Raw genomic sequence first — 14,845 nt, forward strand, 5'->3', positions numbered from 1 at the left:
GCTTTGCCTACAGAAACCAACTTCATCCTACTCAAGCAGATGAGACACAGCCAAGGGAATAGACGCAGCCACCTTGCTGAGAGGAGGATGATTTCATATATGTTAGGACACTTATTTCCAAGGCTTACTGCTGTCTACATGCTTCTTTCTATACTAGAGCTAAACTTGCTTCGGAGACAAAGGACTGACGGTTGTGATTGCTCTTGCACCGCACCCTTCCTATCGTTGATACACAGCTGCCTCACCTTCCCCTTCCACGCACGCAGCAAGACCCCGCTGACTTCAGCGGAGCAGAAACTCTCTCCCTGGGGCTGTCAGCATCTGTCCTATCAATACTATAACCCAAAGGCATCTCAGTCACACAGCAGAGTTTTGAATATGCATGCAGGCTCCTCGATAGGGGCAGAAAGCTTGTATTCTTCTCCACCAGAATAACCGGCTCCTGCTTTCAATAAGACTGTTAAACCACCTTTGCTATTAAAACCACCCCGCAGTACAAATTCATCCAGCAATGCTATAACACAAGTGTCAGAAATCCTGAATGTGGCACAATAAACATAAATTTCAGCCAGAAAGCAGGCTTGATTCCTGCCCAAGCAGCGCGCTGTGCTCATAAGGACCCTAAGCGACCTTCTGGTCCTCCAACACAATTATGTGCTTGACCCACCATCGCTTCCCAAGAACATCCACCATTGCTTTGGATTTTATAGGACTCCAAAACTGAAGTTTTCTTTGGATCACACACAAACACACAACCATACATGCACAGACGTACACACTTTATTGCAGTGTTAGCTTCAGGAAGTATGTACAGTTTTGAAAATTAAATGCTTTTACATGACCCATTTTAGCCTCGGCGTATTCTCAGCTGTCATTAGTGTTTTTCTTTAATTTAAATAGTTATCACATGTTTAAAGCAACTCATTGCTCTCCGCAGCAGCTACAGACTGATTTCTCCCACCAGCTGTCCACCAAACCTAGTTTTTCAATTCAACACAAATGGCAATGAGAAATATTTTCCTGGAAAATTTTGAAAAAGACATGAATATGTAAGGCTCCAATTCAGCCAACTGCTTTAGTATTTTCAAATATACACTGTAGACCACTTTAACACAGAGACATTTCTACAGATTGCAAGATCTTTTAAGCTCATTTTAATAAAACTTGCTGAACCCAAGAGTTTAAAAGAAAATCCACCAAATGCCACCACATGCTCAGGATGGCACCATCAAAACAACCTTCTCCTGGCAGCAGATATTCTTAATGCTCCTTCCCGTTATTCTCCTTTCATACTACAAGTGTAAATGAGAATACTTTGGTGGGTTCTGAAGGGTCTCATGTACCCGGAAAGGTCATGATGGGAGGCAGGAATCCTTCTAAAAAGATGAAATCTGTAGGCATCTCCGTTCCCTCTGCTTCATGTCACGTCACCTGTCTCTCTTCTGTTCATTATTAAGTGGCATCATATAAGCTGATACAATGAGGCCCCAGAGTTTACAGCAGCTTTAGAACCTAAGTGTACCACATGGTGTGCATGACCAACAATGCCACTGTCACTAAGGGCGGTGAAAAGGCTCCGTAAATCCCAGCATGCAGCTTCCTGCTCTCTTTGCTCTCCCTCACGGCCACAGCATGTATATTTGGTACAGTTTAGTAAGAGATGCAGGACATTCAGTGAGCCAAGTGTATCTCTGCATGTTTTGGCATGAAGTGCAAAGGGGTACAAAAGGTGGTGGTGCTTCCTGGGTTCCCTAGGGTTCCCCAGACAGTAACCTGCCCCAAAGCAAGGGGCTGCTAGCTGTTGTTCTTCTTCACCTGCCAAACCTGCATCTGCAACCTTGACATGGCCTGAGAACCGGATCCTGCCCTTCAGCTCCACCCAGCCCCATCTGCCTGCTGTGCCAGGCTCTGGAACGGCTCTTCAAAAGCAAAGAGCCAAGAAATGCATCCGTGACAGATTTCTCATTCGGATGTGGAGGAGCGTGACTAAACAGCAACCCTGATTAGGGAGCGCAGCGTCCCTCCCGCCCTGAGCGGCAGGCGGGAACAGCCAGGCTTCCCAAGCAGAGCCACAGCTCCCTGGTAGAGACAGCAAAGGCTGAGAGCTCAGTGGGTGCCCAAGTTTCAACCCTGGCACTGCAGAGCAAACCTTGTTTTGTCTGTTAGTGCTTTCCTGTGATAACTCTTGGGGTGGGTTTCAGAGGATGAGCACCTCAGTCAGTCATCTTCCTTTTACAGGCTCAGGATAGGGATAGGGGGAATCACTGCCGACAGGCCGAAAAAAATCACCTCTGCAAGCTCTGAAGCAGCAGCATGCAGCTTCCCCAGTGATGGAGAGGACAGGGAACACGAACAGAGATCTTTCATGCACAGAAAGCAACACCAAAAAAGATAAGAATGGTGAAAAGGTTTCTTTGATACAGGACCAAACGAGAACCCTGGATATTAGCACCAGTGAGGCTCAGCCAGAGACAGACTTGCTGTCCAGGCTCATCGCTGCTCCACAAGGATCCTCTGCAACAGCTTGGTACCAAGACCACATCATACTGTGATCCCTGTGTTCCTCCTGTCTCGCCCCAAGGGGTACCAGGGTGGAATGGAGGAAGCAGATGATGTCCAGCACCTACAGTGTGACCTAACCTACGCTCAGAGCTGTGCTGCAAACAGCTGGCACTGGGAGGAAAGCAGAGAATCAGCCAGAGCAAGGCAAGCCTGCTGTGCAAGGAGAGGACTGGAAAGCAGCTCCTGCTACTCTGACGCACTGCACAGACGTACGTGCAGGTCACAGTGAGCACAAGACAGGCTCCAACACACTGCTCACCCCTAGGGCCACAGGGATCCTTAGGAGGGGCCGTTCTCCTCCCAGAAACACGTTCTGGTGGAACGGACTACTGCAGAAGTGCTGTGAAGTGAGAGGTTTTCATGTTGGGAGGCAGGTAAAGAAGATGCTTGAGGGGAAAAGGGAAACAAAAATGACACATACATACTCAACATTATTTTTAACTCCTCAGCTAGGGTTTAGCTTGCAAATCCATCTCAAGCCACAAAACACTTCCCAGTCCTGCTGCACTTATTACCCTTAACACCTTAATAGGCCACTCAGTAAAAATTACCCATTGCAGGTGAGAAGGTGAAGAGCATTACAGCAAATTGCCCTCAGCAACATGCCAAAGCACCAGGCTCTGCACCTTCAGAAACGGAGCATGCAGCTCCCTCCCCGCTGACATGTTAAACCCAGCTGCAGCCAAGCCGTATGTGCCAAGGCTTTTAGCCCCAAGCCCAGGGGTGACTGCAGTATGGTGAAACGCAGCACCCTCCCCCTCTCCCAGCAGCCTGATCTGTGCAGGAGGCCGTGAGCTTGGAAAGACTGCCAGCCAGCAACACTACACCCCAGGCAGAAAATGCAGTCTATGCAAGGAATTCAGCCTTCTGAAACGGGCTTGCTGCTCTCTCCCACAGCGCTTTGTCCCCACTCTCCGTGTGCTCGTCCCTTTTGTATCTTTTACAATTATTAATAGGTATTTCTAAGATGGGGGCAACTACAGCCCCTACTGAGATCACATATACCACCCAGACGACCCTGTCTCTGAACAGCTCACCTCTGAACAGGCCAGAGGGGTGGGGATGGAAGGGAAACATGCACAGAAAGTCAGCAAAGCCATTTGCCACGGCCCGAGAGCGCAGTGGAGGCAGAGCCAGAACAGAGCTTGGTCTGCACGGCCATATGGCAGCACAGCACCTGTGCTGCCCAGCTAACCTGTACAGGGCTTGCTCCTGCCTCCTTGCCAATGCCAGTTCCCCACCTACTCTAAACAGCAGTGAAGCTTGCATCTGCAGACAGTCCAGAGCCTGTGCATTCATCTGCTAGAGGTTTCCCTGCCCAGCCTGGCTCTGCCTACAGTCACAAGCCTTCGCTCACCTATGTGCCTAATCCACAAAATAAACAGCAGAAAAATCCCTAAATCTCTAAAGTAAGAGTAAATCCCAGTCTGCTTTTCCTCAAATCCCAGACACATTGCATGTCACGGAGAAGAGACACTCTCCTTGTGGAGAACGGCTCACGAGAGCCCGTGTGTGTGGATTCCTGCTGTGGCCTGTCCCTCCAGGTGCAGCAAAACACCAAACCTCTCCTGCGCTCCCTGCCAGCAGCCACGCAACGCAGGCCCATTCCCTCCAGGCACAGCAAATGTCTTCATCTGACAGTCACAATTACTGTAATTTTCTAGAACCTCCCTCGCACAAAATGTTTAAGCTAAATTAACAGCTTTAACAAATCTTCACAAATGTAGTTATTAACAGGTAGAAAGCTACACCTTCCCACAACTAAAATAACGCCCCTGATATTTCCACGTGGGAGCACACAGGGCTCTGAGAAACCTGCAAACCTAATTCATCAGCCTGAGCAGCTGTTCACGCAACAGGCACGCTCACACCAAGAGCCATCACAGCCTCGCTCCTCCTCGTTTGCCACAGCCACCACTGCCATGGGGTGTGGATGGTGGGGTGCGGATGGTGGACTGTGGATGGATCCCCAGCTCAGGGAAGGAAATGAACTGCTTGTCAGAAGCACAGGCTGACGGCAGGGTTAATATATCCCACCTGCTGAAGACTTTTTGTTCTACTGCCCTGTACTGATCAGCAGTGCCTGGGGCCATCAGCACAAAGAGTAACTCCATCTACATGTAAACAGCTTTGGATAGACTACTGTATTCAGGGGGAGGGGGGGGAAAGGCCTTTACAATCCTCATTTTCACCAGCTGAATGCTAATGTAGCAAGTGCTTCTGCCCAACCCACAAAACAAATCGAAGGGAGAGATGCATTTCATTAATCGATTCCCTCGCTGCTCTCCATTCAGAAACGAATGTGTCAGGTGCGTGTGTGAGCCACAGAAGCAGCACTTTCCCCGTGCAGATGGTAATAATGGGAGACATATGAGTACGCACAAGGAGAGAGTTCACCTGAAATTCCCTGTTTCTGGGAGAAACCTAGAATGGGGTGGAGAGGTGTGTCACCTACATATGCTCCTCTAGATAAATCCAGGAGGAGGGAAGGGCAATTTAAGTGAGTCTCTCGGTTTTGAGATGTTTCCACTCTTCTCACTCATGAGACACCATACAAAAAACCCAGGTGCATAACAGAGGCACAAACCACTGCCACCAGGCAAGAGGCATAGTGCAAACTTCAGCACAAGTCATCTCTAAAAGGAAACATACCCTAATTCAGCGTGGCTGGCATTGGGGCAGGAGCAGCCAAATAAATCCTCCCGGATTAATGCTGCTTTTTCTACTCCAGTTATCCCATCTCCCCTGACAGTATCTGCATGCAGGATCCCTGACTCTATCTTCAGAGCCCTCAGGGGTCCCTTCACTTAATGAAATACTCAAACCAGCTATTTATCTGGCATTACAAATCACTGAAAGAAGGGAGCAGGAAGGATGGGTCACCAGTAATCTATGGGTGCCGCATGCTGAACATTTTCTGAGCAGAAAAGGAGAAAATGTTGCAAAGGTCAAAGATTTTCTCCTGATTGGCAAAAGCTTCACCTGCCATCAGGAGAGCTGGTTTCTACAGCAATGCTCACAGACCAAAACACATGCTTGGCCAGACCTGGACCACGCTGCCTGGGGATACCAGAGGCTAAATACATCACAGTGTAAAGTGGGTGTTAGGGCATCCACTCTGCATCTTCACCTACCACAGCTCTAAGCAAGTACAAAAGCACCTTGGCCCTGATGGTGCTCTGTGCAAATGCATTCATCAACATTTACATAAGTCACTGTACCAGAGAGAAGCGTTACTGTATTTGCATTATTTTCTAACCTCACTTATTTGGTAGGTCAAGGAATCATTTACTGGCACTCACAGACTTAAAATAGCTCCAGGAGCCGTTCCTGAATACAAAGGAATTTTATTCTTCAACTCTGCACAAAGATTCAGCAGTTCAGATCTTGGAGTGTTGTTCTCAGAGACCGAAACGAAAAACAGCCTGAAGAGCCCTTTCTTTCATCTCTTTCATTATAAGGAGATACTCACCTCATAAGACAGTCCCAACACCAAGTGGAGCCACAGACTCTTTGTCACGTAGACAGCCGTCTGTCCCAGCCTCCAAGCTGCTCTTCATTGTCTGGAATTCTCCTTGTAGTTCAGAGATTTGCACCATGCTGAGATGGGCTAAATCTGCCTGGAGGAACATCTGAGCAAACCCAGTGGCACCTACTGCATTCACCAGCTACTGAGGGAGCTACAGCTGCTTGACTCTGCCCTCCTCTTGCCACTCCTTGCTCAGCATCAAACTCCCCAAGTCCCCTCAATGCTCCTTCCCAAACTGCGCTGACTATTCACCAGGGAACCCAGAAGAGAGCAACCGTGACCTGGAGGCAGCTGAGCTGACGTGCACAGCCAAATCCGGTGTGTGAGACTTAGAGACTATTGCCAGAGCTGCCATCCTTTCTACTCAGGGCTATGACCTCCCCCCGGCAGCTTTCCAGTTGAACCTGCTCTCAGTTCCTTACAAAAGAGCTTTTGCAAGTCCTTGCAAGGCCAGACCACCCCGTCACAGCACGGCAGTCTGGAAAAGTATTTGATCAACTCTTGATTTGCACCAGGCCTAGCTCTTCAGGCTCAGCACCAAGAAATGGGACCGCAGGAGCGGAACCTTCAGATTAGCAAAAAGGTGTCAGAGAAGGTTACCCTGCCCTGCCTGCCCATTTCTGTTCAAATTACCCCTTCTGCGGTTCTGACATTGCCAATCCTACTCAAATGCACAGTTAGAAATTCAAGGACAAGACTAGCCCAGTAACCTGCATCAGAGAGGAGAGGCAGCCGTGGGGCCAGGAGCTCTGTCCTGCCCAGCCGTGGGAGCCTGGCGAGGTTTGTCAGACACAGAAAGAGATGATGGTAGAAGGTTGTCTGGGAGCACAAGTCCAATGCCACGGTCTAGTTTGAGCTCTTTGGGAGGGGAGGTTCTCTTTATAGGCATTTCAGAACATGCTGATGCACAAAAGTTCCCTTATCCAGAATCCCCAAGCACAATGCTCTCTCCCGCTGCATAATGCAGTTGAAAAGGGGGGTGCTGGACACATCCTTCCGTGCTGGGGACACACTGGCACTGAAGCATTGTAGAACTGTTTTGGCTTACCCGCTTTCCTCCCACACTGAAATCAGCAGCACTGTGCTTTAAGAAGGCATGTTTGGGAACTGACATTCAGTGCATCTGTTCCCACTGGGACCCTGGTACCTCCCTCAACTCCACCAAGAACACAGAGAGCCTCGACACCCCTGCTCACTGCAGTCACCAGCCTGGGCCCTCCTCAGATAAGTCGATTTGCCAAAAATTACGCTCCTGCTTTTCCACTACTCACTGTGCTGAAGGCAGAGCTAAGCTTTCACAAACAAAAGCCATCAGACGGGGAGACATCCAACATCCTGTCCATCAGGACCTCACAGCACAGAACAGGAAAGATCCCAAGGCCTCCCTCGGTGCATCAGTTCCCAGCTACGTTCACAGTCTTTATCATTTTCATAAGACCATATTCAGACACACTAAAGCTGTCAAAGTCACCAGACATTCCAAACGGGGAGAGCAGTAGGTGCCCCTAGAAGCCTGTTAAGATCTAAGGCAGCTACTGAGAGCAGGGACAAAGGGGAACTTGGACCACCTGAGTACAGCCTGGCTTGTTTCCAGTGTCTTTTGCCGCACAAGCGACCACCCACATTCACCTGTCCATCTCTCAGCGATTAACTTTTTTTATCAGTGTATCCACACTCTTCACTCAGGGTAGATCCTGCTCTGGACAGAATTACGGGCCACCCACTGCTACCTCTGGGGTGCGGACAGGATAAAGAGATCAGCACAGTTGAGGTGGGAGCACACAGCACACCAGTGTAAGCAGCCCCGTCCCAAACACAGCCAGTCCTTCCAGCTGTCCCCACACAAGTAACGTGGGTGCATTCCTGCACACACCATCCAGAGGTGACTCATGCAGAGGAAAGGTGGTGGGTGCTTTTTCCCCAACCACTTCCCCATCACCTGGCCCAGGAGCTTCAGCCAGTGCTCACAGATTCAGGGCAGTGCTCCTTTTCTATAGAATCAGAGAATCACAGAACATTGTGAGTCGGAAGGCGCAAGGACCATCAAGTCCAACTCCTGTCCCTGCACAGGACAACCCCAAATTCACACCATGTCTCCAAGGGCCTTGTCCAAGTGCTTCTTGAATATCGCCAGGCTGGTGCCGTGATGCCTCCCTGGGGAGCCTGTTCCAGGGCTCCACCATCCTCTGGGGGAAGAACCTTTTCATAATACCCAACCTACCCCTCCCCTGGCACATGTTCCTGCTACATCACTGGGGCAACAAGCCCATCATAGCCTTGGCCAGGAGAGCCAGAGCTGTCATAGCCAGACCTCCACAGCCACCTCCCCAGGCAGAGGGTGCTGCACTCAGGGCTGTGAATCGCGTTCTCTGCAATAACAAGTGCTGTCTTTTGGAGTGTGGCAAGGGTCCTGTTTTTAATTCATGGCTGATGGCACTTACCTGGGAGAGTTACACAGGGTGTTATCAGTGCGATAACAGAAAGACACCACTGCTTATTTGTGGACTATCCCAAATCCCACCTACACATGATTAGTAGAATTTCTCTTCATAGATGCTTCATCTCAAACTCTCAGGGAGGCAGATGGTCTGTATAAACACCAGGAGGGGAAAAAAAGAAAAACAACAAAAAAACCCGCAACACTTACTTGAAAATCTGACTGCAGCCGTTTGACTGGTGACAGCCCCTAGGGAGCTGTGAGACACGCAGGAGTAATTACCCTCAGCACCAGCCCTCTCAGGATATTTACTGTCCTTTGCCACAGCCTGGGATGAGATGAAGAGCGATCCATTCGGAAGCACGTGGAGATGTTCCTGCTCCACTAATGGAAACCCATTCTTCTTCCACGTGATATTGATCGCCTGCTCAACAGGGGCCAGGTTACAGTCCAAAACCACGACTTGCTTTGGCTCCAGTATCACTTTTGCAGGACCGGCACTACAGCTCAGCTCCAGAGAATCCCCTTCCGACAGCCTCCCTGCAAAGAAAAGACAGCATTGCAGTGGGAGTTCCTTTCCTTGGTTAATCACATCCCGGTTTTACACAGCAAAGCAAGCACAGTTCTCCATGAGTGTGGCTGGAGATAATAGGTGAAATTCAGCCCCGTTAGGTGTCCAGCACCTCCTGTTAAACTTGTGCACTACATTCTCCATCACACATCCTTGGGGCTGCAAACACAACCTGCACCATCTCTGCCACTCCCAACGGTGCCCAGCAGCCACCCCTTCTATCCACACTTGCTTTTTCCACAGGAGAGGCCAAGGCCCCAAGATCTAGACAGCAAAGCAGCAAACTCCTTCAGAGGAGATGTAGGATGGGTTACAACACCCTCGGGGGAACTGGCAGTAAGAGCTGGAGCCCAGCTGGGTACCCATAAACGCAGCATCTGCTGCTGGCGTTCACGTACCCAGAGACTCATTTCAAAGGAAAGCCAAAAAAAGAATGGCTAAAAACGTGACCTGCCATCTGAGCGTTTTATCCCATATAGCTGGATCCAGAACGAGAGTGCACGGATGCATTTTCCCCACTAGAAGAGGAAGGATATGGAAGCTGCAAATGGACAGTTACATCGTGTAGCTGCCCAGAAGATGCCCTTAGGCAACCTGCCTGCTGCAGCCGGAGGCCGGAGCAGTGACCGGCAGCAAGCTAAGCTGAACAGGTTTCGGTCTGGCCAATTTCCAAACCCACAAACTCGTAGGAGAGCTCCACCTCTGAAACAAGGCTCAACATTTCCTAAAAGAATATTGCCATTAATAAAATGCATTTGCCGTTAGAGTTCTCCAGAGACACTAAGTCAATGTTAGCTGGCAGCGCTGCTTCCACACACCAGCAATTTCAATCTCTGCTGTGCTCAAACCATCACCATCCACTCTTTTTATGGCTCTGCTCCAAATTATTTTGTCACTGCTCCAATCAGAAATGTTTCCTGCCTCTATAACAAGTTTATCAACACTGGATATGAACCACATGGCTCCCTGCCCGTCTCCTATCGCAGAAGGCTACAGATTAATTTTATAGGAATTCAAACACCCTATTAAACCTGCTACTACCTACTGCTGATAAAAGGGCTGCATTTTAAAAGAGCGTGTGTTAAGCATGCAATTAGGGGCAATGACACGCAAAATTACACATGCAGGGAGATGGAATTATTTTAAGGCGTGTGCCGGAAACTGCAGGTGCCCATGAAAGGAAGGGCCTAACCCTGCCCACGCATGGGGCTCATTTGGTGCCCACCCAAACCTGCAGGCGTGGGAACTTGTCACATATGCCGTCGCTGCTGGTTTGCAAATGACCACCAAGAACTTGTTGTTGGCCAGCTATGTCCCTTCAACGGCAAGAAGGCTACACAAGAATCCTACCCATCTGCTGCCTGTTCACTACCACCGTTATGGGACAGAACAGACCCTGCCCCAAGCACTGACATCTTCACTAGGACATCCAGGGGACAATCTCCCAGGCTGCAAAGCCAAACCCCAACAGGATGCAGAGATGCCCACTTCACACCATGCTATGCAGCCAGCGCAACAGCCAGGTGCTGTACTCCACGATGGAGGGGCAGCTACCACCAACACAGAGCTACTTACAAGTCCCTGGATTTAGGGTTTTCCCACACAGATGCTTCCACTCTGAGCAGCAGACGTCATCAAGCTTCCAGCGCGCACACACTGCAAAGTAATTTCTGGATTTGTCAGCCAGCCCAGCCCTGGCAGATTCCTTGCTGCCCGGCCCCTCAGGCCAGGGAACAAGCTGAGGAATGCCACTACGCAGGGACTGCCACCAAATGCCCTCCTGTAAGGGCAATTCTGCCTGTTCATGTCTCCTAGGAAAGATTAGTTCTTCAAGGATCACAGCAAGCTACAAAACTCACTCACTAGAAGTAGGGGAACACAAAGCTGAAAGGCTGCCCCAGACGCTCTGGAAACACACTGCCACTGGAAGCCTTCCATCCAAGACAGTCAGTACAGAAAAAGCTATATGAAATAAGGAGGAATAAAGCACAGAGCAAGTCACCAGCAAACATGTGCAAAAGGCGACACGGCCAAACACAGGAGAGGGTTAACAGTCTGAGCCTGCAGAAAACTCAGCTGAGCCAAGGACAGGAGGCACACTCAGAGCCACAACACTGTTGTGAGAACCCCCATCCACGGAGAAGCAGCAACCCAGACATTTCTCTGAAGGGATCTCCTTGTAGCAGCTGCTCCTGGCAGCATGTCACACTGGGCTTAGTCGGCCTGTCTGTACACACCACCTCCAGGGAGGGAGGGCTGCTAAGGCAAAGGCTGAGGCACATGATGCAGAGCTTATTTCAAAAGATGTTCAAACTTTGCTGGCTGAAGCCTTAATCTTCTGCCTTTCCTTAAATGCATGGTCTTTAGAAGCACAAGTAGAAACTGAGGAGACAAGGAATTTACGCAGGTCGCAAGTCAGTCCCCTTAACCAATGGCTCCAGATTTCTCTTTGCATCTTTCCCCTTGACTCCTCCTTTACATTCACCGCCAGCAGCAACACATCAACATGCCTCGGACTGCTCTTGTGCAGCACCAGCATCATGGGCACCAACACTGCCTGTGCCTACTCTTACTCTCCTTCGGTACCGACCCTCCCGTTACACAGCAGGGCTGGGTGGGCACAGCCACATGGAATCAGTTGGCTCTGTGTGCCAGGCATCCCACATGCCCCTTGTGGCCGCACACACGGGCTCTCCTCCCGCCTCCAGATTCTTCATGGACTCCTGCTCCACGCCAGGCGTTCCTGTTCATCACTCAGGGAAACAGCCCATGTATCTGTCCTATTTTCTATTTTCTTCAGACAGCAATTAAAATGGCATTTTGCTGAAAATACTCCTCCTCTTCGAAAGGTGAGGCACAAGGGGACAGCTGGCTGGCTGGCTCAGGCATCCTGGAATAGAGCAGAGATCTGCACTGCAGCTTCCCACGCCAGCACAGGTCAGTAAGCAGTGATTATCATCTTCCCAAACTTCAATCCCTTAAAAATTAACTTAACCTGCTTGCAGCGGAGTATGAACAGACAGCTCCGTACTCTGCACCATAGCAGAAGTGTTTGCTTTTTAAAAACATGTGATGATATTTCTATACCCCTAAATATCACCCAGCTCTTTTCCCCAAAGTCAGAACCTATGTGGATCCAAGCTTCTGGTTAGTATGCTAGAGGAAAAAGGGCCAGTTACAAACCTCAGCACTGGACTGCAGAGCTCACCCACGCCAAACCCGGCAGCCTGGTTCAGGTCCCACTCCGCTATACCACGAGAGGAGAAATGACCATTGGAAGGAAATGCTTTTGAAACTGGACTTCACAGGTGACTGTTCTGCCACAGCCCAGGAGCACGCTCACCAGAGAACATGCTAACACCAGGAGCAAAGGATCCTCCACGAGCAACCACAGTGGTCTGTTTCTGTCATCAATACTTGGTGCACTTGCCAAGCTGGCCATGACAATACCATCTCACTGAATATTGACAGGAGGAGGTTGCCGCCTTTCATGCCCTCTCGCCAATAAACACCTGTTGCACATCATCTTTAAAGAGCAACAGTCACTCCCTTCCTGGAAACCTGTTCCAGCCACATAATCCACCTAGTAACAGCAGAAACCATTTAGAAGCAACCAACCTCCAGGGTTTCAGTACATTTCTACTTGCGTCTAATGCATCGCCAAGCGATGCAGGCTCCACGCGATGGTGAGAGCTCGTGACCGTACCCAAACCACTGCCGTTTATTCCAGGAGCACCAAAAAAGTTTCTAGACCAAGTAAAAACCGAGATGTACTCAGAACCCTCAGGGTTCAAACTGAGCACCTGGCAGAAGATCATGACAAGGTCAAATGCATGTGACAACCCATCGCTGTCTGTCACTTAACGCAGCCCAGGGAGGCTTCCAGCTGGTCAAATGCAGACCCCAACAAACATCAGGCTGCTCTGACCTGTCCCAGATCATCCAGCCCTCCTTCCTGCCCTTTTGACCCTAAAATACTGCAGATTTTTGGGGACAGGCCATTTGCACATACAAAGGCTGGAGCAGCAGGGGCCAGGACCTGGACCTGGCATTGCAAAAAGCCCCACCACGAGTCTTGTCCTAAGATGTTCACAGAACTGTATAAACACTCCCTCATGAAGGAAAAAATACCTTCCAGGCTCTGGAAACGTAGGAGGAGGTCTGGTTCAAAACACCACACTAAATTAGCAAGCCTGACAATGAGATAAAAGCCCCTTCAAGGGAAAGGATCAGAAGAGAGTAAAATTACTTCAAGTGAGATCAAAGACAAATGAAATCAGGAATGTTAAGTGCTTACAGAAGCTGCCGACTATTTCCAACCTCCATTCTTCATCGTATAATGACAGAAATGGATACGACCCTTTTTAAACACACAGCCACACGCTCGTGCAGCCTTCTGCTCACCTTCACCCTCTCACCTGCCGGAGGTCATGCTGTAATGTAGTGAAGACTACCCAGAACAGCCATTTGCCTCACACAGCAAATATAGCTACTCCAACAGACATCGATAACACAGAGGTGAGCTTCTGAGTCAGATGCCAGAAGGTCTTTCCACCTATCAGTTCAAGGCAGGTGTTTCACCTACAGATCTGTGTTTTGGAGCTGGACTGCTTTTTGCCTTTGGCTCCTCCTGGATGTAGCTTCAAGTATCAAAGCCTGGCAGAACTGGAAGTTTTCAGCTCCTAAATCTCTAAATTGAGGCCAGGGAGCCTCATACAGCATTGCCCTATGGTAGGCAACGTCACATGTACATTCAAAGCAGGCTTTTACATCACAGCATGCAAAACCACCTGCCTACCAATGACCCAGAAACAACCCAGTGCATCTGAGAACATCTCAAACTGCTTCTCTGAGGGAAAAGGGGCCAAAAGCAAAGCAGTGGGTTGCAAGGAGAGAGAAACAGTGCAGTCTGTGCCCATCCAGTCCCAGGTAACCAACAGAGTTCACACTAAACTCCACTAAGCCCAAACTGCTGAGCTATTCCAAGGCAGACAGCAGCAGCTTTTGAGGTTATAAATGTATGTGCAAATACACACTTACATGTAGATATATACCACAAACACGTGCGTTCACATACACAGAGTTCTGGAGGAATGCAGATGCATTCAAACGTAGAGCATGCCCCGAAATGATGGGTCTTTGATGCAGCAAGTTAAAAGCATTTTGTTCCCATGAAAATTATGTTTTCTGACCTGGCCCTGCAGCGGTATTTTACTCTCTCCTGTGCTGCTAACCCCTAGGCTACACTATGCACAAAAACAGCCCAGGAGAAAGATGTTCTTTTTCTCCCATATATTTCCTCACTTCCACCAGCCAGCCATCCACTGCTGGTGTCCAGGCCCAGAGAAGTAAATTAAAAAGTCTCCTGTTGAGTGGCATAAAAAACGGGGCGTTTCAGATGAACAAAGACTGTAAAATCTTCAAGGCACAAAGCTGTCCTCTGCTCTCCAAGGCAGCACAGCCCCTGCCAGCGGCAGGCTTTATTCCAGATCCAAAGCAGGCACCTGAAAATCCACATTAACCCATCCAACATCTCCCTTCCCAAATCGTACATCCCAACATACAGCCAAAAGCACTCTTATAATCTCCTCTCCCTGACATCAAATGGAGGCAGGAATAGCCCAACTTACCACTGAGCAAAGGGAAAAAAGAATGAATTCTCCTGGTTTTGTAGTTTCAAAACTATAAATGACCAGGTAAGGTGTGAGCTAGCAACACAGCAAGGTTTGACAGATTCCTGACAATG

The 14,845-nt window shown here is 49.4% G+C and overlaps 1 protein-coding gene across 3 annotated transcripts in view; it reads right to left on the minus strand.

Annotated features, from left to right (window-relative positions):
* The window catches only part of IGDCC4 (immunoglobulin superfamily DCC subclass member 4), a 100,343-nt gene that overhangs the window by 57,214 nt on the left and 28,284 nt on the right, over nt 1-14,845 (minus strand). For 2 of the 3 annotated variants that reach the window (XM_075100732.1, XM_075100731.1), the window contains exon 2: nt 8,739-9,068. In XM_075100732.1, the coding sequence (XP_074956833.1) occupies nt 8,739-9,068 (330 nt within the window). Of the gene's footprint in view, nt 1-8,738; nt 9,069-14,845 lie in introns of those variants that run through there. The other variant, XM_075100733.1, reaches the window with a different exon arrangement.

Source organism: Phalacrocorax aristotelis, chromosome 7, assembly GCF_949628215.1.
Source record: "Phalacrocorax aristotelis chromosome 7, bGulAri2.1, whole genome shotgun sequence".
Taxonomy (NCBI): Eukaryota; Metazoa; Chordata; class Aves; order Suliformes; family Phalacrocoracidae; genus Phalacrocorax; species Phalacrocorax aristotelis.